Genomic DNA, 25047 nt, shown 5'->3' on the forward strand with positions numbered 1-25047 from the left:
CCACGTTTTGTTGCCCTGGCTGGTGAACCGCTGTAAGTGACATTCCTCTGGCCAGGAGCCAATGCCATATAGTTTGGGACTCGCGAGATAGGGGTAGTGATCTCGTTCCCCCCTGTTTGTTCAAATAATACATCGTGGTTGTATTGTCCGTTTGTATTAGGAGAGTTTTCCCCTGAATTAATGGTGTGAAAGACTTGAGAGCCAGATGGACCGCTCTGAGTTCCAGCAGATTGATGTGGTACTGCTTTTCCTTGTCTGACCACAGGCCCTGAGCTTGAAGGGGACCCAGATGAGCCCCCCATCCCTGAAGAGACGCATCCGTTACCAGAGTGTCGGATGGAACTACCTGGTGAAACGGAGCACCTGCTGACAGGTGAGGTCTGTGCATCCACCATTTCAATGACTGAAGTGCCGCTGCCGGTAGTCGCACTCTGTCCTCCCAGCGACCTGTCCTTTGGCTCCAGTTGCTCTCCAATGCCTCTTGGAGGGGCCTCAGGTGCAGTCTGGCATTTGGAACAATGAAAATGCATGATGCCATGGAGCCCAGCAGCGATGTCACCTGACGTGCCGTAGGCGCGTTGGCTTTCAACAGGTCCTGACACTTCCTGTCTATTGAGGATAGTCGTTCCTCCGAAGGATACACTCTTTGGAGTTCTGTGTTTATTATAGCTCCCAGGTAGTGAAGGTTCTGTGTTGGAATCAAGGTTGACTTTTGGCAATTGACCTGAAGACCTAGAGACTCGCAAACCCTGAGCACAATGTCCCGATGGCTTCTCGCCTGCTCCGGAGAAGAAGCTTTCAGTAACCAGTCATCTAGGTATGGGTAGATGAATATCTTTTGTTTTCGGAAAAGTGCCGCTACCACCGCCATACATTTCTAGAAGACGCGTGGGGCAGATTTTAGGCCAAATGGTAGAACTCTGAACTGATAGTGCTGTGACACTACTTGGAAGCGCAAGAATTTCCGATGCTTGGAAGCTATTGGGATGTGAAAATATGCATACTGCAGGTCGATGGAGCACATCCAGTCTCCCTGATGTAGCTGAGGGAAAATCTGGTGAAGCGCTAGCATCCTGAACTTCTGTTTTCTTATGTATTTGTTCAGCAGCCGTAAGTCCAGAATTGGTCTGAAAACGCCCTCTCTGCCCTTGTTCGCCACCAGAAAATAACGGGAGTAAACCCCCTTTCCTCTGTGCGCAGGTGGAACCCTTTCTATGGCATTCTTTTGTAAGAGGGCGAGAGCCTCTTTGCGCAGCAGGCTGAGATGAGATGGATTGCATTTGGCTGGTGGCAAGTGTGGTGGAGGCTGTTTGAAAAGAAGAGAGTAGCCATTTTCGACAATATTGAGCACCCATTTGTCTCTTGTGATAGAGTGCCACTCGTGAAGATAACCTGCAATACTTCCCCCCACCGGAGTGGTGTACAGTGTCGAGGGAAGCGAGATCTCATTGTTTGGCCAGCGCTTTCGGTGTGGACTGCTGAGGTCTACTTGACCCTCGCTCCCTTGTGTTCCTTCGCTGAAAGAGAGGGCGTCCCTGCCGTTGTTGTGGCCTCTGGGACCAGTGAGGGGTTTGAACCCTCTGCTGGAAAGGGCGCCTGTCATAAGGCCTATACCTTCTCCTGAAATCTTTCTTCCTTTCCAGGCCTACTGCCCTCATGGTGTCCACCTCGGTCTTCATGCGGGCCATTTCCTCGTCTGCATGGGTACCGAACAGCGAGTTCCTGGAGAATGGGAGATTCAGGATGCGCTGTTGTGCTTCTTGCTTTAACCCAGTCAGTCTTAGCCAGGAAGACCTTCTTGCACAGATTCCATGTGCGTACCCATGTGCAGCTAAATCCGCCCCATCTGCCGCCGCGCTGATAACCTGGTTGGATACCAGGCATCCCTCCTGCAGGATCTCTTGAAAATCTTGTCTGTCTTCTCTGGGCAATTTCTCTGTGAATCTATTGAGGGAGTCCCACAGAGAATGGTCATACCTGCCCAGGAGTGCAGAAGCACTGGAGACTTTCATTGCCGAAGCCGCCGTACCGCACATCTTTCTCCCCAGAGAGTCTAGATGCCTGCTCTCTTTATCCGGGGGGACCGTGGAGGATGATGCCACCAAGTGGGTTTTTCGGGCTGCGGCAAAATTACAGAGTCCGGTGGCGGATCCTTTCTTAGGAACAAAGGGTCCTGTTCGGGAGCCTTATATTTTTTCAGAATCCTAGCCGGGGCAGATTTGAGCGTAGCTGGGGCCAGGAAAGTGTCCATGGTTGGCTGCAACAAACCAGGCACTAGAGGCAGTAGCTTTTTTGACGCTGATCTATGCTGCAGAGTCTCAAAGATGACTGACGAGGAGGTAGATGGCTCTGGAACCTCTATGTTTCATTTCTGCGCTCCCCTGAACAGCACCTCATTAAATGTGGTAATGTCATCCACCGGTGAGAAACTAGCAGGTGGAGAATCTGTTAGGGTGGGGGAGTAACGCCCGACAGATGATCCTGACGACGACCAAGAGGGTGATCTTCTTCGTGAACGAGACCTGGGTCGCCGTTGAGAACGAGACCTGCTGCGAGACGCTGTTGCAGAGCGCCCAGGCCTCGCGGTCGGTTGGCGAGGAACAGAACGAGCCCGTCCTGCCCTTGCTGTCGGTGATGGCGTTCTTGGAAGGGAGGCAGTAGGCGAGTACATTCGCGAATACTGCGAATCCGGGGAGGCTGCTGGTCTGTTAAGGCTCTCTAGCCATCTTGGAGATAGGTTGATGGGTGAAACATGCCCAGATGATGCCGCTCTTGAACGAGATGAGTCGCTCGGTATGGAGACCACGGGAGATGGTGCGGCCTTGTCTGCTGGCGGAGGGCGATGTTCTACTCCCTGCGGGACAGGTAAAACCTGTGTCGACGAAGGGCGCCCCATCGGTTGCTCTTGTCTCGACGTAGAGTGTCTCGACGTAGAGTGTCCCGACGTAGAGTGTCCCGACGTAGAGTGTCCCGACGTCGAACGGCGATCTTTGGACCTCGACCTACTCGCCGTCGTGTGCCTCGACGTGGGAGGTCGACGGCGGATGTCTCTCATGCCGTCGTGGCGATTTCGACGTCGCGTCTCTTGACGTCGGGGGGCGAACGGCCTTTGGCGGCGACCGGGCACGCCGGCGATGGCTCGACGTCGATCGGCGGGCTGCCGTCGACGGAGATCTGCCCCTGCGATGGTGTTCCCTCGACGCCGTCTCCTTCGACGTCGGGTGGGTCGCCGTCGACGGTGATCTATGCCGGTGAGACGGTGGCAGCGACGACGTTGACGGGGAACAAACAGGTACTTTCTTACCTGCTGACGTCGACCTAGCCATTCTCTCCTGAGAATGGCCTGCTGGTTGCCTGGGAAGTGAAGAGGACAATGTTTTCTGCCTCTCATGAAGCCCATGTAGCCTGATCTTCTCTCTGTCCTTCAGAGTCCTCTTTGACATATTCTTGCAGTGCTTGCAAGTGTCAGGGCAGTGACTCTGAGGCAGGCACACAATACAAAGAGAGTGTGGGTCTGACTGGGCCTTCTTCTTCCCACAAGAAGGGCATTTGACAAAAAGTGAAGGCATTTGTCTGTCAGGAAAAAACTGCCAAACACAGACAAAGATGTTATCTGTCGAATGAAACAGGAAAAAACGCTTTTTAAAGGATTTTTCTGAGAAAAAACTCAGAAAAACTGAGAGCTCAATGCTCCAGGATCCTCTCAGAAGAAGCCGGAAAAAAGAACTGACCTAACTGTGAACCAACTGTCACCTTTCCTTCACCCCTGAGGCATGGTGGGATACTGGAGGTGCTCAGGGTCTTAAAGGCACGGTGCCAAAGTTTTTATGGTTCTCCTGTGTTAACCTGCATGCAGCCTATTGGCTAAGAATGCTCCATTGTTTTTCAATGTATTTTTCTCTTTTTCTCTAGTGTTTACTGCTGCTTACTTTCCTAAGCCCAGTTTTGGGGGCTTGGGTAGATATTTATTCTCTATTGTAATTTTATAATATAAAAAAAAAAAAAAATCTTCATAGAAATAAAGCATTTTAGCCTGTTTATAATTATAGCCTGCATTGCTGTTTTACACATGTATAATATGTGTGTATTTTATATATGCTCCGGGGTCCCCGCACAAGGGCGGGAATATTCAATGTTTATGACTATTGATGAGGATCCCCTGGAAGAGAACTGCCTTTTGGCTTTGACATAGCAAGTTTGAACACATTTGACTATTCATATGGCTATACCATTTTTTGATATTGGGTTATATTTATTAGACATTGAAAATGCTACAAAAAGTTGTTTTGATTTCCTAAACTGTTTGGTCCAGTCAATGTAATACATAAGAGCTCTTTTAACATCTAGTGTGTGAAGAGCTCTCTCTGGAACTGAGTCTGGGAAAAAGACTGGTAACTCAACTGATTGATTGATGTGGAATGTTGAAACTACTTTTGGAAGGAATTTAGGGTTTGTTCGAAGAACTACCCTATCTCTGTGTAACTGGAAGAATGGTTCTTCTAAAGTTAGAGCCTGGAGTGCACGTACACATCTTAGGGCAGCAACAGCTACTAGAAAAGCTACCTTCCATGAGAGAAATTGTAAAGGACAGTTATGCATAGGCTCAAATGGTGGACCTAAGAGGCCAATAAGTACAACATTAAGGTTTCAGGATGGTCCTGGGGGAACCCTGGGTGGAATGACTTGAGGCCTTCCATGAAGATTTTGATGACTGGGATTCTAAACAAAGAAATAGGTTGTCTGCTTTGGGGGTAAGCAGCTATAGCTGGTAAATTGAGACAAATTTATGAGTAAGCTAAGTTTGCCTTTTGCAAATGCAGCAAATAAAGTCTTGAACTAAGGCTCTGAGTGGGTCAATGCATTTAGGTTGACAGTAGCAGACAAAACGTTTCCATTTTGCTGCATAACACCGTCTAGTTGTAGGTTTATGTGCCTCCCTAAGGATTGCCATGCATTCTGGGGGAAGATTCAAACGACCAAACTCTAAGATTTCCAGAGCCATATCACAAGATTGAGCTTTCTGGGGTCTGGATGTCTGATCTGAACTTGGCTTAAAATGAGAAGGTCGGCCTGTTGAGCAGCTTCTCGTGAAGAACTAGACACAGATCCAATAGTGGTTTGAATCAAGTTTGATGTGCCCATGTGGGAGCTACAAGGATCATTGTAAGTGAGGTTTGTCTCTGTTTGCGAACTAGAGATGGAATGAGTGGGAGAGGTGAAAAAGCAAAAATCTGCAGTGGCGAAGAGATCTATTTGTGGTGTTCCCCACCTTTTGAAGGACTTGTGGGTGGAGTTCCCATTGGTGGACTTGTTGCTGCATCCTGATTAGGAGGTGTGCAAACTGGCTGTCCATGCCTGGGAGATACTCTGCCAGTAAGTGAATGTGATGGTGAACTGCCCACTCCCAGATTGTCTGAGCAAGAAGGGACAATGAAGAAGAGCGTGTCCCCCCTCCCACTGCTTCTGCAGGTAGTACATGGCTGTCCTGTTTTCTGTACGGACTAGAACCACTTTGTGGGAGAGTTGTGGTAGAAAGGGTTTGACTGCTAGGAAGACCTCTTGTAATTCTAGGCAGATGATTTGAGAAGTTTTTTGAATGGCATCCCATATACCTTGTATAGTGAGGTTGATGATCTGAGTTCTCTAAACTATCGGTGATGCATCCGTAGTGAGAGTGATTTGAGGCACAGTGTTCTGAAAGAGATGGCCCTTGGAGAGTTTGGTAGGATTTCACCATTGCAGAGAGCGTTGAGTCTGGCGGTCCAACAACACTAAATCTTGGAGATGACCCTGTGACTGAAACAACTAGCGGGACAGATACTCCAGTAAGGGACGCATGTGCAGTCTGGCATAGGGAACTATGGCAATGAAGGATGCCATCATCCCTAGTAGCTCTATCACTAACCTCACTGTGTGTAGGAAGCTGGCTCTGCATACACTGTATCATATTGAGATATAGTGTGCACATAGTCCAGAGGGTCCCCTAGAGGCTTAGCAGCGGCTAAAGTAGATAATACTAATGCTCTCCTTTGTGGTAGTGTAGTCAAGCAGTTAGGCTTATAGGAGGGTAGTGCAAAGCATTTGTTGTACACACACAGGCAATAAGTGAAGCACACATTCAGTGACTTACTCCAGGCCAATTGGTTTTATATAGCAAAAATATATTTCTAGAGCCACAAGATTCTGATTGCAGGTAAGTACATTTGCAAGTAAGTAGAAATCATATATCAACACCACTTTGTTTCAATTGGCAAGTTAAACAGTTTTCAAGTAAATAGCAATAACCGGTTTTAAAAGTGGACAGTGCAATTTTCAAACAGTTCTAGTAGGGAAGGAAAGAGAGTAGTTTCTAGGTAAGTATAAGATTAGTGTTCCGGTCTCCGGGGGTTAGTATGTCCACAGGTCAAGTTAACCCCAAACACCCACCATCAGTAACAGAGGCCGGCCAGGTGCAGAGGTCAAAGCTGCTGCAAGATTTAAAATGGGCTCCTATGGAGACTGGAGGCACTCTGAATTGGATCTGCCAGCAGGTAAGTACCTGTGTCTTTGGAGGGCAGACCTGGGGGGTTTAGACGGACACAGGGGGAGGGGGGCCACAGATCAGCACCAAACATATACCCTCAGCAGCAAAGGGGCCGCTGGTGCAGAGTGCAAACACAGAGTCGAACTCACTGTGTAGACTCCAAATGACAACTGACTTGGTCCCAGCCCTACCTGCTTGTCCACAGCTCCAAAGACTCCTGCTCCAAAAAGAAGACTCAACCTGCAGGACCAGTGACTTCTCCAAACCCCCAGAGGACTGCCTGCCCACCAGAGGACCAAGATCACCTGAGGACAGCGACCCTGTCCAGAAGAAACTAAAACAAAAGACTCCAGAACCACCCTGGATCCGCGAGTCCTGTCCACTCTGCACCAGACACTCACGGTCCGGTCCAGAGCAGGTCGTCAGACTATTCTGACCTTGTGTCCACCCTGGGTTGATCCCTCCTTGCCAACATGACGACACCTGCAGCTCAAATCCAGAGGATCCCTCCGACCACAACAGAACTGGATGAAGATTCCTGATGCCTAAAGGTACCCCTGCACCTGCAGCCCCCAGGCCTTGGGGAATCTGATCAACGGTCCAACAACATTCAGCAGGCGGCCCACCTCCTTGTCCAGCCTGTGTTTCTCTGGAACCGACCCCCTGCACCCAGCCTGCAGCATCTTTGGGAACCCTTGGGTCCCTCTAGTAAAAAGCATTGGGAGCCCGACGTTGTTTGCACCCGGCCACCCCAGTGCTGCTGTGGGTGTGTGTTTGGTGCTGACCTGTGGCCCCCCTGGTGCTCACCTAAACCCCCAGGTCTGCCCTCCGAAGTCACAGGTACTTACCTGGCAGCAGATCTGTTTCCAAGTGCCCCCAGTCTCCACTGGATCCCATTTTAAATTCAACATCGACTTTGACCTCTGCAACTGACTGGCCCTGTGCTGTCGGTGGTGTATGATTGGGGGTAATCTTGTACTGTGACCAGTGGACATCTGAACCCCTGGAGATTGAAACTTACCTTTACATGTACTTACCTGTTTTCTGTGCTAATACTTTTCCCCCCTAGGACTCTATGGACTCCTAAGGAAAAATGACCTGTGTCAACTTTTTGATATAGAAAATTGCTACTTATTTGTAAACTACTTTATCTGCTAAAACCAAAGTGTAACTGATGCATATGCTTGATACCTACTTACAACTGTACTTACCTGCAACAAAGTTATTCTGGTTCTGGTAATAAAGTAACAAAATATACTGGTGCAATATAAAAACAATTGGCATGGAGTTAGTCATTGAGGGTGTGCCTCATTTTTGGACTGTGCGTGTAGAACAATTGCTTTGCACTACCCTCTGATAAGACTAACTACTCGATCACACTACCACAAAAGCATTAGTATTATCTACTTTAGCCTCTGGGGAACCTCTGGGCTCTGTGCACACTATACCTAATTTTGATATAGTATATATAGAGCCAGGTTCCTACAGCACTGTACTGTACATAGTAGCAGGCACTTGTGACACTTCCTTATCGCTTCCGTAGGACTGCTGTGAAGCAATGAATTGCTTAAATAGGAATTAATGTCAACTTTTCACATTAAGATGCAGATCTACTGCCAGGTGCAAGTCCTGAAAAGCAGATCTATTGCGAGCTGAAAGCCCGGAACAGGCTTTCAATGAAAAAAAAAGATGTTATTTAGATAATCAGGTACAGATAAACAATTTCCTGCAGAGGTGAGCTGGTAGTAAAGATTGACTATAGTTCAAAAGGAAATACTTGGAAATGTGTTTTGGCAATTTTGAATCTCAGGAAACCCTGTGACTTAGGCAAACAAGCACATAAAAATAAGCATCCAGCAGAATGGAATACTTGTATCAGAGCCAGCATTCTGAATTGTTCTCTCTTCACCCATTTCAAATCCAAAATGGTACAGAAACCTTGTTCATTGGGCATTTCTTCTTGATAAAACAATGACCAGAGTAAACATTTTTTCCACAGTTATCTCAGCACTGGTTCTATTGCACCTTTCTTTAAGAGGTTTGTGGTTGCTTGAGTCTGTTGAACCAGGATTGCAGGATTGAAACCCTTGTGTGGAATTTGAGGAAAGGGGCTCGAAACCCTGATTTTGTGATTATTGTGCACAATGTCTAGCAACCACACATCTATTGTAATCTCCTGTCATGTTGGAGATGTTTGCCAATAGTGATGATATTAGAGTCTTGCTGGAACTTCCCCTGAGCAACAGAGCACTTCTATTAGCTACTTCTTCCACTAGAAGACTTTTCATTCTGTAAAGACCGATGTTGCAGCTGTTTTGGCTCCACCTGCTTTCTTTACCAGAAATACAAGAGTGCGATTTGACCTTTCAGATTGGTCAAATGTGGTTCTGAGAAAATCACATCTGTTTTTCTAAGTCCACAGAACTCAATATCTCCCTTGCCCTTTTTATCTTCTCAGTTACTTGAGAAGAGCTGTTAGAATAATAATTCTCAAATTTTGTGCTCAGCTTTTAAAGATAAAGATGTTAGTCTAAGCAACAAAGAATGCTATACACACACACACAAGTACGTCATGGGACTAACCTGCAATGGCCAGGCCTGCATTATCTCTTGCTACATTGATGATGCTGTCTGATGTTAACAATATTTTCTTGACCACCCTCACAAAGTATTCTCCTTTTTCTCGAGAAGCAAGGAACTAGCAGCTTTGCCAAAGCCTCAGGACATTTGGCCAATCTTCTCAAAAGCTTCTACTTTCTTTCTGAGGTGGGTTTAGGGGGTTAGCAAAGTCAGTCAGTCACATTAATTTTAAGTTTATTGCCACTAAAATAACAAAACAAATCGGCTGAAAGCCACTCTTTCAGAAAACTGGAGTCTTAATCAGGGGTTCTGAATTTTTACTCCAGACATATCTTCAGTGCACAAGCTAGGACAGGGTTTATGAAGGTTTTCATCATGGATTCCAATAATGGAACAATGGGATGAGCCTGTGGTTTTGCCTGGATGGTCTAAAAAAAAAAAAATTATGGAAGTACTGACTTCTGTAGTAGAAACCCGAATAATAAACTTCTTTGCTACTCCACTGGATAGTTCAAGAAAAGTTACACGGTCATCAACCAGTAACACCCTGAAGGGTATAAAATTGGGAGAAATTGGTGAAACCTCACGCCAATAAGATGAGGAGGATGACCTAGAGCCCAATTCCAGAGGGAGAAGAAGATCTGTCCTATCTTCTTCACCTTGGACTGTACATCTCAGAACACAGTGACTCGAGATATATGCATCCGCAGACCTTCTCTGGTTCCTTTTCTCTGTCTCTCTTGCTAAACTACCTAGAAGGTGATCTTTCCCTGAAATCTCAGCGATGCTCCTCTCTAGATCTGACATTCTTCTGATGCGCTAGAATAACAGGCTCTGGAATCTCTGAAAAAGGCTGCGGAGGGGTCTGAAATCTTTGCAGAGAGGTTTGTGTTGCAAGAGGGTGTAGCTCATCAGCTCTCTCAACAAGGCTGCAGACACTTTATCTGCAGGTTCCAGTGGAAAAGCAGGCAAAGGAACAATTTTTTTCCTGAGCTTCTGCATGAACATTCTTGATCTGGCCAAAAAGGGAGCAACAAAGAGTCCTGCAGCATTAGCGTCAACACTGATATTGAGCTAGAAATCTTTGAGCCCCTCGATGTTGAACTTATTTGACTTTCTCAATGCTGAGCAAAATCAGAAGTGCTGGTGACAGAAGTGTGTGGAATGGTGTTTTCGGCCCGCTCTTAGCAGGAAACACAACAGGCGAGACTCTTTACCCAATTTCTCCTTCAATAACCCTTAGGAGAGCCTCCTCCACAGCTCTCAGACTCCTGAATGACATATTTGATAAACCTCACAGTTCTTGATAGAGTGAGAGTCAAGAAGGCTCCCCATGAAAACATTCCTTTTATATCTTTTCACTCCAGTTAGGACATTTATCAAAAAGAGACTGAACAGCAGTCAAAAAACACAGGGATGAGAATCACCTCCAAGAAAAGTTAGAGAAAACAAGCATTGGCACAGCCAATAGGTTTCCCCTCTACTAAATCTATTGGGTTTGTAATTTTTTTAGACATATCCCACAGCAGGGCAGCATGTCTTATAGCTTTAAAATAATAATAATAATAAAAAACACTATGACGTGGTCACTGCTAAACATTAATGCGGTCAATGGAAGCCACGTTATAGCTTTTTTTTTTTTGCTTAAACTATAAGACTTGCTGCACGGCAGATAGAGCTGCTGTAACACGTCTAAAAACATTGACAAAACCAATAGGTTTAGTAGAGGCGAAACCTTTATGGCTTTGCCAATGCTTGTTCTGAAGGCAGGCACCTAGCAGACTACGAGCCTCATGCACATCTAGCTAGTAATGTGTGAAAGGTCCTAGCCCAGTCATTCAGCACATCATAATTTATTGGGATCTAAAGTCCTACAAGCCCTTATAACCTGGAGCCTATAAGTCGTAACAATATGGGAACGCACAGATGTTATCTGTTCCTGTTTCACAGGAGGTTCACTGCTTATTATAGTCTGCATCACAGTTGAGTGGAGGTGACAGCTGTTGTCTGTGTGAATATGTTTTCTTGTTTAAGTGTGCTGAGCATTGGTGTAATGATCCATAAATATATTACTAGCTAGTGCCCGGACAATGTGGTATGTGACACCCTGAGGGATCCGTTCAACTATTCTGTGTGTCTGTACTTGCAAACATTTCCCTATTAGTGTTTAATTGTTTTTGCAATGCAGGGCACCTGCAGAATTATCTATGGGGGCCTCACTAAAACAATTGCTCACTATCAAGGTTGTTACCCAGGTGATGGGGGTGGCTACAAACTAAGTGAGAACAGTTTTACCATTTTATACCACTATACATTCAGTAAAAGCATACTGGGTGCAAGTAGGCGATGATGTAACATTTGACCTGATGGCATCACATGAAGTGTCATAAGAGGAGGACACAACAATCACATTCTGTGCAAAATTATGAAAGAACTCACTTTGGCAAATACACCAGAGTCGCACAACAAAGCACAAGAAAATAGTTAAATTACACAATATCAACATCAAAGATGGGATTTTGTTCATCTGTAAACAAAAACCTTTGCTTCCTTTGCCGTGAAAGACCACTTGAATAGGCTGCCTCATTTGGTGGTCCTTGCGTGTTGTGGGCCCCTCGAAAAAGGAAATTCTGCATGACTAGGGTACACCCATTAGCGCCCTTGGTATTGGTTACATCTGTCTCCATTTACAGAACCTCCTCTGCATAGACAAGCAAACCTAGTGTCAAGATTTTACAGTGGTCAAAGAGCCAGGTGTGGGACCGAGTGTAGGAAGCTGTCCTGGTGTGTGGTGAGCACCTACGGTGTTATCACCTATGCCAGGCCCAGGTATTCCCCTAATATTGAAGTGTAAGCAGTGTCTAGGAAGCCAGGGCTCTCTAGAGGTAGCTGTGGATAAGCAGCCAAGACTTATCTAGGGGATATGCAAAGCTTATGCAATAGCACTATAGCCACACTTACACACATGAAAGAACTACACAGTGTTACAAAAATAAAGGTACTTTATTAGGGTAACACAAATACTAGATTACTGAATAGGCAGTTCCCCACTGGAGGTAAGTAAACACACTACTATACACACATTAGCAATCAGTAAAGAGCATAGAAACCAATAAGCATTGGCAAAAGTATAGGTAATCACTGAGGGCCCTAAGGGAGGGCCAAACCATACACTAAAAAACCGGAATGTGAAATGCAGTCCCTCACCCAAGGAAGTGGGATCAGTAGATAGGAACTGGAGGAACTAGCAACCCCAAGAGGTGAATACCAAAGTGACTTCCAGCGACCAGGAGAGAAAAGGTAAGTACCTGGTTTTCCCCAAAACCAACAGGAGGACTTTGGAAAAGGATAATGCAAAACCAAACCAAGACTGGAAGAACCCAAAGGTGGGTCCTGACAGAAGAGGACTTGCAAAGGTAGGTAACCAAGTCAAGTTTGTGATGGAGTGTCCGGTTGTGACAGGAGCCACTACCCACCCTTCTGCAGGACCAGGTTGACAGTGGACAAAGAAGGTCAAAAGTGCAGCACAGGAGATGAAGAGAAGTCCCAGAAGTGATGGCCCAAGTTGGCGGTCGAGAAGCAGTCGGTTAGTGGTGCTGGAAATCCATCAACAAGCCTTGGCAAATGCAAGAGAAGGAGAAGAAGATTTGCAAGGCTGAAGAGGACTGGTAAGGTCCAGGGGACCAGACTCACAGAGGGGAGTCCGGAGTGACGCTCAGCAGCTGGGAGAGTCACAAGAAAAGAAGGCGGCCCACACAGGAGATCTACTGCCAGCAGGCACAAGAGTCGCAGGCAGGCCCAGTCAGCACACCTTAAGAGGAAGCCCATGTCGCTAGAGCAGCAGGCAGGAGACTGTGCTTTGCAGGAAGGAGTGCTGGGTGCAAGAGCTACGGTGCACATGGGTACTGTCCTGCAAGGAGAGGCAAGGGCTTACCGTCTTCTCCCAATCTGGACAGCTGGTAGAGAGGACCAAACAGACCACACAAGACCACCACCTGTGATGCAGGAGCCACGCAGTTCCGGATGAGAGATGATCCATGCAGCCGGCCGTCGTTGCATTTGGTGCCTGCAGATGCAGGGGAGTGACTCCTTCACTCCAAGGGAGATTCCTTCTTACTTCTTCTGCAGACTGAAGTCTCACCGTCCCCAGAGGATGTACAGTCTTGGAAATGTTGCAGTTGGTGGAAGGAACCGGAGGAACAAAGTTGCAGAGCAGAGTTGTGTCTGTATTTGCAGATTGTCTGTTCCTGGAGGGTGCAGTTGCAGGCCCAGTGGCCAGAAGATGAAGTAAACTATGCAGGAGCCCTGCTGGAATCCTGCACGTCGAATCTGAGGACCGATCCCAGGGGGAGACTCTAAATAGCCCAGGAAGTGGGACTGGTCACCTAGCAGGGTGACCACCTATCAGGAGGGGGCTGTGACGTAACCTACCTGCCCTGACCACACAGATGGTCCCAGGGACCTCTTCCCACCTTGGAGTCAAGATGGAAGAATCAAGTGGCCATCTGGTGGGGCTCTGGGGTGGTGATGGACAGGTGAGTGGTTACTACCCTTTCCTTTCCAGTTTTGTGCCAGAGCAGGGACTGGGGCTCCCCAGACTAGTGCAAACCGGTTTGCACCAAATGTGCCCTTCAAAAGCATACCGGGGGCCTCAGGAAGCTACCCCTCCCAAGCCCTGTAACACCTATTTCCAAGGGAGAGGGTGTTACCTCCCTCACCCACAGGAAATCATTTGTTCTGCCTTCCTCTGCCTGAGCTGGTCAAGCAGCAGGAGGGCAGAAACCTGCAGCAGGGGTTTAAGGCCGGGAGGGGCACGTGAGAACAATTACAATTTTTTTAAGTGCAAAGACAAATTAATGCCTTTGAAAATACTAAAACTTGCCCGTCACTGTGTCACACACGACTCATGACTGCGCCACACAGATTGAATCCCCCTCCTTAAATCTTTGGTCCTCTGGGGAGAAGAACAACTATGCTTTCATGCAGACAAAGGGGGTTATGTAACAAGAAAAATAATAAAAAGGATAAACCTGTCTGCGTGTTAGTAATTAGCTTCTAATAAGGCATTTGAGATCATGTGTCTTAACAGACACTCCATAAGTGGGGCAGGCTAAAGACTAGGGTTCAGCAATTAAATTGTGCTTTATTGCGATTTGCTTCAGCAACTCAATAAGCCTTCAAGAAGGTTAGCTACTTTTGTGAAAGGACGCTGGCTCCTTCAGCCAATAACACGTGACCGGGGCTTTACTTGGTCCCAACTCCACTCAACGGCATCCACAGCACAAGCAGAGCAGGATCTGAACGCAGACAATGTGAGACAACATGCAGGCCAATGAGAATCAAGTAAATTAGATCGACGTTGGAATTAACAAATGGTAAATTCAGGTATCTAAGGGGTGGATTCTAAACCCCTTTCATTATTATTTTTTCTTCACAAAGGATTTCGCAAGCAAAGCACGCAAGCACCCGTGTGCATACAAAACCTAAAAAACAGAGAAACCAACTTTCCAAACAGAGAAATAAGTTAAAGAAACAGGACACATCCTTAGATGTCAAATAAAGGCAAATTTCCACTACATTGGCATTACTGTGCAATTTTGCAAATTTCATGTTATGCACAATTCCTGGAAATATGCCACATGGCAATATTATGTTGCATTCACAGCAACATTTTAACAATGGAAATGAACAGAACATGAACAGCTGTTATTTGCTGCACATTTCTTTTTTTTTGTAACACAAAATGCATCGTTGCATCCATAATGGCCATGAGGACACATTTTGTGGTAAAACATAGCCTTGAATTCTAGTTCTGACTTTTGTGTAATTTTCAAATGATTTGGCTTCATTACACAAACACACCCCATAATCAGCGCAGCGCTTGCAGCCAGGGATCAAAATCAGGTGTTTCCATCAGATATCAAGGTAGGGATGAGGAGAACTGTGCTGTGGAAAACTGCAGGCAGAAATGAAGGAGATATCATGCTTCCTCTTAACATTAATAGTGACACAAAGCTCGTAATGCATTAAATCTTGACACAGTATATCAAGCAATTGTTTTCCCGACAGTGATTGAGGCAAAGAACAATAAAATCTACTTTTGGCAGACACCCCAAATTAAGTCTTTCATGGCAGTTTTAAATTCACTAGGTCACAATTTTTCTAAATACATTTTTCTAATTTTCCAACTAAAATACCTGAAGGTGTTTTCATTGGGATAATTTTTGTTCTCAGCAGCTGAAATTAGTAGGAAACAATGATTTTTTTAGGTAGTAAAAATGTACATACCTGCAGCACGAGAGCTCCGCACTGCTGTACTTCAGAGATTGTGCTAACTCTGAATTATGTTGCATCTGGTTAAGGTCTTCTTCGCTGAGATTCTCAGATAGTCGCACAACAAACTTTTCCTCACAGCAGTTGTCGAGAAATGAGCAGAAAACATCCCAGCTGTGGAACTCTCTCCCATTTAAACGTGTCTCTGAGGTCACAGCATAAACATGACACTGTGACAAATGTAAACAAAGGTTCTTTATTAGAAATTATTTGTTTTTAAAAAGTATTTATAGAATGTGAACTAGCCACATAGGGTGCATAGTATTGTATAGCAGAAAACAGAAGTCATTTAAACTGACCAACAGCTTAACATTAGATCAAGTGTTAAGTTTAAATCATGAAGAAGGGGCAAGTGGAAATTGCCTAGTAGTAGTTGACGGAAAAAATGAAAGTAATCAGTATTTATACAATGTTTATTCCATGCACATGTAAACTGGAAGTTATTCACCTTGGGTAACCCTCTTTCTGATGGATTTATAATCTAACCAAAGATTCCTCACCTTGTGAATAACCCAGGCACCACAATGGATCCAGAGATGTTTGTTTCTCAGCATTGCTCCTGTGTGCTACCATTTGGTGCTGTGTGGCTCTGTGCCCACTACGTACCTCCCTGGAAGTGGCACCAGAGCCACATATATGCACCCCCCACTCCTCACTCACCGCCACACCAACCCCCTTTGCTAAAAGTCAGTTTCTTTCTCGATTGTATGCGGTCAGACGCAGGGCTCACTGGCTAATCAGATGAGACAGTGTAAAGATCTCTAAACTGAGATCTTTTCATAAAAGGTGAAAATAGCCCATTGCACAGAACCGGAGGTGGTGGTGGTGAGGGCAAAGGAGCACCAGTGGTTTGCTACAGTATCCACCAGAAAGAGTGTTGTCAAATGTCCTGCAGGACTAAATAGTCAAAGTGTCCTTCCCACCAGACCTTGCTCTCAAGGCTGTAGTTCTTCAACAATGTATGGATTGATGTCCATGTCACAGTTTTGTAGATGGCCTGAAGAGATACTCTGCACCCCAACGCACTGGTAGCATCTTTGGCCAATCAGTATCAGATTTTTTGACAAAGGATTATTTACCTTGGTATGTTTCTTTTATGCACTGCCTTAACCATCTTTGTCCAAGCTCACATCACTAAGAGCTGATCATTCACCTGATGGTCATTAGAGCATTCAATGTAAAAACACAAAACTCTCTTTGGGTCCAAAGGGTGAGGTGTAGCAAAGTGGTGCGGTGGAGCACAGAATACTAGAAGGGTGACGGATTCTCCAACATGAAAAGGCATCACAATCTTTGACAAGAATGCCACCCTAATCTGTAACACCTGTTTGTCTGGGAAACTGGTGTGTGGTGGATAAGTGGAGAGAAGTTGTAGCTCACCCATGCTATGAGCTGAGGTTATCATTATAAGGAAGACTGTTTTAAGAGTACATGGGTGCAATGGACAGCTGTGCATCGTCTCCAAAGGGGTACGCCTAAGAAAAGTAAGAACCAAACTAAGATCCCACTGTAGGATTACAAAAGTTTTGGTGGAAATATATGGACCAGACTTTTAAGAAAACATCATAAAAAGATAAAACTAAGGGCGGTTGAGCTGGTAAATGCAAATGGGCTATCACATAACCTATAACAGTGCCAACTGTAATCCAAGGTGGACACACAGCACAAAAAAGCACAGCTTTGTATGTAATGGGTCTGTACAGCGATAATTAGACCATGCTATATATTTATACCAACTTCCAGCATAAACAGTTTTGCCTGGCTGCTAGAATGACCTCCGCTACTTTGAGAGGAGATCAAAAGCTGTTGCCTCTCAATCTGTACACATGAAGGTGTGCTCGGCGGAGGCCCAGGAGAAGAGCAGTACCCTGCTTTAACAGAAAATGCTTGCCAAGTGGCAGCTTCATCGGAGGGTAGATGGTCTGCTGCTAAACCACGTAGGGGAAAAGCCACCACTGTAGATCTTTTGCAGTGACAGACAAAATCTGACAGATACCTCTGGTGCTTAGCCCACTGAGACTTCAGATCCCAGTGCACAGTTCGCATTTGCCAATTGGCATATTCGACAAGCAGGTCAAAAGTGACCAAGAAGTTTCAGAGCCACTCTCACTGACACCCAGAATAGAGAATGAAACATCAGGATAATACCTGAATATTTTGGACTCGTTCAACTGTAGAGAATGCTCAAAACTGCACTGATAAACAAGAGCTTCTCGAAAGAGTCATGTGTGAATTTTGCATGCTGATCAAGAACCCCAAAGATGTTCAGAGGTCTGGTCTAAGACTGGCTGTGTCAAGCCTCCTTTTAACATCCAGCGGTCAACGTAGGGGAAGACTGGTATACTCAGCATCCAAAGGTGTGCTGCAAGCACCAGCATCACTTTCGTGAACAACTGAAGGCCACTGGTGAATCAGAAGGAGAGCAGGGGGAATTGAATACTCTTGGCCAACCTTGAAACACAAGTAATGAAAGTGGGACTACAGGATAGGAATTTGAAAATAGGTGCCCTGCAAGTCCAATGCTGCCATACAGTCTTATGAATCCAGGGCCTATAGACTTTGGGTCAATGTCACCATCATCAATGTGTCTTCTCAGGAAGAAGGTGTGAGGGCAAGATCGACAATAGGACAAAAAGCCCAAGTCTTTTTTTAGCACCAGAAAATAAGTAACATACAGTCCCTAGGTGTGATGCAAGCGCACTTTCTATGGCTCCTTTGTATGAAATGGGCTTGACCTCCTTCCACAAAAGGCACAAATAGCTCTCCTACACCCACCCTGATGTGGGTAGAATATGCAGCAGATCTGAAAAGAATGGTAGTGCATATCGTTGCTGGATTGTTTGAAGTACCCATCTGTTGCATGTAATGCTCTGCTACCCATGGAAGTAATACCTGATCCTTCCTCCAACACTGTGGCCATTTGCTGCTAAAGGTGGCTTAGTGGTGGTTGCAAGAGGGGCAGAAGACTGAGCAAAGCATTGCCACTGGGGGCCAAGGCTGTGTGGATGCCCGACCGTGGTTATGAAAGAACTGGAGAAGATCGGTTGCTGTGGAAGTGGACTTGGCATTGTCTTTGAGAAAAGCCATTTCCAAAGCCTTGGAAGAGGTCAAACTGTTGGGGATGCTGCTGCACGAGTGCAGAAAGGCTGTGGGTGTGTGCTGTGGCCCTGATTTCCTTGAAGCGTTTCAGAGCAGTCTGCCTTCTCTCTGAAGATGCAGGCACCATCAAATGGAAAGTCCATTCATGTCACTTGAACGTCACCAGAAAAGCCAGTGGATTTCAGTCACACATGGCGCTGAATCAGTACACTGGCATCGACTGCCTTACCCAAGCAGTCAGTGGTGTCCAACTCAGAGCAGATGACATGCATCCTGACCATCTGGAATGATCTGAGCTAAACAGGTGCAGTATTCATCACCCTTTGTCAGCAAGATACTGATAACCCAGTGGTCTCCAAACTTCTTAATGCCCATATCCCTCCCCCCCCACAGTTGAAAAATAAAAATAATTGGGGCCCGCCCCCCTCAGAATTTTACACAAATATTTTATGAAGATGGCAATGTTTAAATATGTCTAGATGTATTTAAACATTGCAGTCAAGTATTGTTACCTTTTTTTAAAATGCAATAACATGTTTCTGTTTAAAACAAAACACTTATCTGTGTAGTGCTTCTTTTGGCCAGAGCCTGGCGCCCCCCCCCTCGGATCAGTTGAGGCCCCCCTTGGTGGGCCCATCCCCCAGTTTGAAGACCCCTGCGCTGACCAGATCTGTCCAAGAGGGAAGCTGGAATTTACCAAGAGAACAGCAAGACTGGCTGAGGACAAATTCTCTTTCCAAGTGCCTCCATGCATTCTAATTCTATTTTAGGAGGCTCACTAAGGAACAAGTTAGGGGTCAGTCTAATTGTGGATGCCTGGACCACCAAGCTTTCACTTTCGGATTTTGTGATTATTAATGGAGACTACCAGACTGTGTAGGGTCTGCATGGCCCTGTTGATGTTCTCCTTGCACTGGTTGAACATACTTACTTTTACTAGCCAGATGTACAAGTATGGATAGAGGAGTATTCCCTTTCCCCAGAGAATGTGCTGCAACCATGGCTAGGCACTTTGTAAACACCTATGGAGCGGATTTTATTCCAAAAGGTAAAACCTTAAATTGATAGTGTGTTTTGTCCACTACAAACCAGAGGAATGGTCTGTGTTGCTTGTTCATTGGTATGTGGAGGTAAGGGTCTATGGTTGCCAGAGGGATGACTTCTTGGAGGGATGTCATCTTTAATTTTTGTCCTTATAGACTTGTTAAGTGTTCTTAGATCCAATATATGTCTTAATGTCTTGTCTGGTTTTGGTACCAGGAAGTAATTTGAGTAGACCCCTATGAGTCTTTCTCTTGGTGGTGCTACTTCTATGGCTTGTTTGCCTAACAAGTACCCTACATCTTATTGTGGCCAATGCTGTTCTTATTTTATTCTCTTCTTTTTTTTGGTTGTATTATTGGATGTGTAACTCCTAACTCTATGCAACAGCCAAATCTTTTAATAATTATCCATTTGTTAGAGGAAATATTTCTCCATTTTTGTAGAAATACTCCAATTCTTAATCCCACTAAGTGACCTGTGTAGGAGGGTGCTCTGTTTGCATTCAGTTGCTTGTATGGAGTTCCCCTGTTGGGGTTCCTCCTCTTTGCGTCCCGCGTCCAAGAAAAGGCTGTCTGGTAAATGCACTGTACTGCCATTAATGTGGTGTAACTAACTTGCTCTGCTGCTGGCTGAAGGCTGCATGCGTGGTTTCAAAGGTCCCCTTGAACATGCTTTTTATTTGAGCAATTCCTCCTCAGAATGCAGCCCTGTACTGGAGGGCTCCCATAGCCTAGGCATTCCAATTATCCTTCATGAGCTTCACACCTTTCCATCCACTGCCTCTTTGAAAAGGTTATCCTCAGTGAAAGGCATGTTTATTTTTGCTGACTGAACCTCCTACTTGAAACCGGAGATATTCAGCCAAGCGTGCCTGCGTAAGGGGGTGGCAATGCAAAACGGTCTGCTGCATTCAATGCAGATTCTTTTTTTCCCCCCAGTGTCCATGTTGAAAGATTCAGTGTCAAAGTCAAGTCCCTCACTCCCTGAGGGTCACTGCTCTTCGGTGGTGGCATTGAGGTGTTTTTCTACATCTGTGTCACAAAGGTGTTCAGGACTGGCCATGGGCCCTTCTGTCCATTATCACTTCCAGGTCTTTGATTCTCTTCTGAAGTCAAACCTGATACTGAGGGTTTACCTCAAGCAGTGTCCAGGGTCTTGAGCCAGTGTGGCACCTTGGGCCTGCTCCTGCCTCCGGCGTCAATATTTTCTTTGTTGCAGCCAGTTTTTGATATTTTGAATCCAAAGCTCGAGGTTGGATCACAAATCGATCCCGAGGGTTCAGCTTTCGTTTGGTGTCTTCGTGTGCCCTTTTAGTATAGGCATCTCGACCACATCTCAGGGCTCTGGGTCCTCTCCTTGACCCTAGTCTGTCTCGTTAAGAGAAAAGAAGGCCATAAAAGAGTGATCAAGCCAAACAGAGAAAGGGAATGTAAGCCTTGTTGTAAAAGTAGTCTCAATTGTTTCTTGCTACAATTCACAACATCACATGAACTTAGAGAGTCCTTTTCTGTAACAAGAGCTACTTATGTTCAATGAATATTATCACAAACTACTACAGTAAGTGCTGAAACAGAATACCATCAGACAAGACAACAGTGATCACCTCAGTGCATCAGGAAGGGTTGCCAGCAGTAAGGTCAAAAAGTCTTTGTCAATTTCAAAGACTTTAAATAATAATGCGTAAGTCATAGCTGCAAAGCTCACGGAACTAAGGTAATAATATCCGCTTTACAGGGATTTTGGAAATTCACTGGTGACAGGATTCATTATTTCTATTGATTGTTTTTCTCTTAACGTCGTCATCATCATGAGTTCTGGAAATACATTTGCATCTCAAATTCACAATTTAAAATTTTGATATAAATATATTAACTCAACTAAGCAAAAACATATAATTTGGTAGGCTGAGCTGCATACAGAAGAGCTACTTAAAGGCAGCTGGAGAGCTACCAGTAACCCACAAGCTACTTCTTGGAGAAGCCAGAAATAGAGGAAGAGTTGCTAGAGCAATGCATCTCAATCAGGACTTGCAATGTTTTCTATTTCAGTATGACAGGCGCACTCACAGCTCCACAAATTTGTTCCTGAATACTGAAATAAACAAAAACTGTAATTCCACTAATAAAAACCCCATCCTGCTCCGCCAATGAACTTAAGTTATGAACGTTTAGAATCAACAGAGGCAGAGAGTTTCAACACTCACTAGTCAATGAAGTGCAGTTCAAACATGCTTATTAGTCCAAACACAACTACCTTTTACAGATTGAGGTTCCACCTTACAGAACCGAGGTGCAACGGCAACTGCACCTTTCTAAGGCACATGCCAAAAGTGCAGCAAGATTAATGAAACAGTAATATGGTTTATTTGTGATGGTGGATATGGGATGCGAGTACCTGCTGCTTTTTAAGGTAATAGTCGACAGAGGGAAAGCAGACTAGATGAATATCCTGCTTGGCAGTTTTAAATGGCTTTACATCAGAAATCAAGAGAGTATAAATGTAAAGAAGCAGAAATATAGGTAAAAGAAATGTGGCAATAATTTTAAGGGACACTGGACTGAGTACCCCTTTTAAGGTACAATGTTTATTGCTGCCAAAGCAGTGCAATGGTTAGTCTTACCCCATAAGCTTTATAACAACAAACTGAAATATGAAAAAGTAAAGTTACCTGATTTGCGTTTGTTGGGGCCACACTGGACACAGAATGAGTTTCCTTATGAGGAGCGTGTTGGGAAGAAAAGGACTTAGTTTCCAGGGGAGATCTAGGTTCATGTTCATAGCTTCCAAGGGTCGATTGTTCCTGTAGAAGAAGCGGCTGAGGCTCTTGGTAAGGTAAAACCTGAGGATCCTGGCAAAGAGGCGACTCATCAAGAGAAACAACTGGAGACTTCTCCTGTGGCAGAAACACTTGCTTTTTAGAAGGAAAAGGTTGAGGCACCTCATGCGAAAGTAGCAAATGATCATTGTGAGGCTGAAGCACCTGTTCAGAATCAATCATGGGTTCATAGTAAGAAGGAGGCATTGTAGCACTGTCAGAAGGTGGCAATGGAGCAATGTCACCAGGAGGCAAAGGTTCAACATCATGAGGAGGTAAGGGTTCATGGTCAGAAGGAGGCAAAGAGTCATGGGTTGGCTGAGGCAATGGCTGATACAATGAATGTGACATGCTCCCACGGTCAGGAAGAGGCAAAGGTTGATGCGTAAAATGAGGCAAGGTTTCAATGTCAGTCTGAGGCAAGGACTCATGAGCAGGATGAGATATAGTTTCATGGGCAGGATGAGGCAAGGTTTCCTGACAAGGAAGAAACTGAGTGTCTATAGAAGCAAGAGGCAGACACTGTTGCTGAGAATCCTGATTACGAAGCTCAGTGGATTCCTTAATAAGAAGAGGTTGACAACCATCATCCTTGGATTCTTTAGACGCAACTGATTCCTGCAAGTGGTCTTTATCAACCACATTTAAAGATGCAGGTACAAAAGGACTTTCCAGGTCCGACTTTATTTGTGAAGCATTATTCAAGTTTGTTTCTGGAAGGTACAAACAACTAAGGGCACCACAGTCATGAAGGATCATCTGAAGGCAATAATGCAGAGAAGGGTTTGAGTGAGCTGTTAATCGTTCATGCTTAGCCTTCACAAGTTCGCATATCCTACTTTCAGAATCTTGGCTACTGTTGTCTGCTCTGGACCACATTTTCCAACAAGGGTGCCACGTGGAATAATAGTAATTGAAAATGTCAACAGGGCAGACAGCTCTCAGGTCATTAAGGTATCTGTTATAAATACTCAGTGTGCGGGTTTGGGATAAATTGACAACACATTTCTTGATCTTGGTCCCAATTATGGAATCCACATGAGCAATGCTCTGGTACAGCCGATCCAAAACCAGTTGCACGCAATACTTAACCGAGGCATTAGGAACAAGGGTCTCCAATACCTGTGGATCCCTTACATCAGGACCTACAGTGACATATTTCACCTGGGTGCTCATCTTGGGGATGCTTTGCATGATGGATACCATGCTGAATCGCAAACTGTCTGATGTTTCCTTCCTTGAAATGCAGTATGCACACACTACCCAATGGGAGTTCTCACCTTCACAGAGGACGGTGTATAGATCAAAGTTTGGGTGAAGATTTGGCAGAAAGTCCACGTAAAGGTGTTCAGGAAATGCCCGTGCCAGTTCCTGCATTTGGGAAGTCATAATGAAGATGTTCTTCACCAGTAGTTGTTCTTCCAGGAAAACCAACTTTACCTTGATCCCTGGATCTGAAACAAAAAGTGAGTCCAACTCCTTCAAAATTTGGGAATGCTCTTCAAAGGGAATGGAGTGAAATCGCAAGAGCCTGCTCAAATCGCTCCATTCCAGGAACTTCCTAGAGATATCGAGAGCCAGCCTAGTTGTATGTCTGGCATGGGTCATCAACTTCTGTGCGGCCCCCACAGTAAAACTGCTTGTTTCCTTCAAGTCATGGTTGTGCCAGAGGTAGGTTTTGCTGACAATGAGTTTGTCATTCTGGGGGCCCAGGTTCAGGTGTATAGTAGCTGGACATTTCTTCCTAGACAAAAATTAAGATTGTATTAATTGAAGTTATCTACCAAGCAATTGCAAATACAGCAGAGAACAGAAATTGTTACAATAGATGGGCTCAAAACGTGGATGTGGCACAGTCCATAATTCCAACATGTCAAATGTCAATGAGAAATAGCCAGTTACTAGCGTACAAACAAACGAAAGGGTAAAAATTCCAATTTGGCAAAGTAAACCAAGGCTACCCTTTCTGTATTAAAAAAAATATTTTAAAAAAAGAGAAGAAATGTGCTACAGTATTCAAGCAACTTTCAACACTAGTTATACAACTCGTACATCAGACGTATACTCATTTACATAAAGTAAAATTATGGAGAGCAACACAAAAAGTGGACATTCACTGAGCAGCAAAAACACAGAAGTTGGCCTTAGTTGGGCATATCATGCCCACAAAAATATTGTGAAAGATCAACCCGAAAGCAATTTCTCTATTCCCATCTTCTTTAAATATCTCATCTGTAAGTAGTTACATCTAATGCACTTTCTTTAAGAAATTATATGAAGTACTATAGATTTGTAGCAGGAAGTTCCATGCCACTTCATAATGCTTTGATGTCAAGAAACCCAATCTTAAGAAGGTTGCTGTAATTTGTATTTTAATAGACAGTTGCTGGAAACCTGAAAAGTGAAGATGCTTGTTCATAAACCTTACCTTTTCTTAAGAAGCTGTGTGAAACCCTTCACTTTACACCACAAACAAGCTGCGAGCGCAACATAATACAAACCTGCACAGTGCTCAGACAGTGGTTGTGTGTTCAATGTAGGGAGTGAAGGTGACACTATGTTGTTCTGAGGGTGGATTGTATAAGTATTGTTATGGTGATTACAAAACAAAACAGCAAGCACAATAATAAAAAAAAAAGATCTGGAACACCCT

General features: G+C 44.9%; 1 protein-coding gene across 1 annotated transcript in view; it reads right to left on the minus strand.

Annotated features, from left to right (window-relative positions):
* LOC138246182 (uncharacterized) overlaps positions 1-25047 on the minus strand; it is a 448661-nt gene that overhangs the window by 385574 nt on the left and 38040 nt on the right. Inside the window, exons 6-7 of the mRNA XM_069200506.1 lie at positions 22248-24138; positions 15392-15606 (exon numbers count right to left, since the gene is read on the minus strand). Of these exons, the coding sequence (XP_069056607.1) occupies positions 15392-15606; positions 22248-24138 (2106 nt within the window). The remainder of the gene's footprint in view (positions 1-15391; positions 15607-22247; positions 24139-25047) is intronic.

The sequence above is a fragment of the Pleurodeles waltl genome, chromosome 7 (genome assembly GCF_031143425.1).
Source record: "Pleurodeles waltl isolate 20211129_DDA chromosome 7, aPleWal1.hap1.20221129, whole genome shotgun sequence".
Classification (NCBI taxonomy): Eukaryota; Metazoa; Chordata; class Amphibia; order Caudata; family Salamandridae; genus Pleurodeles; species Pleurodeles waltl.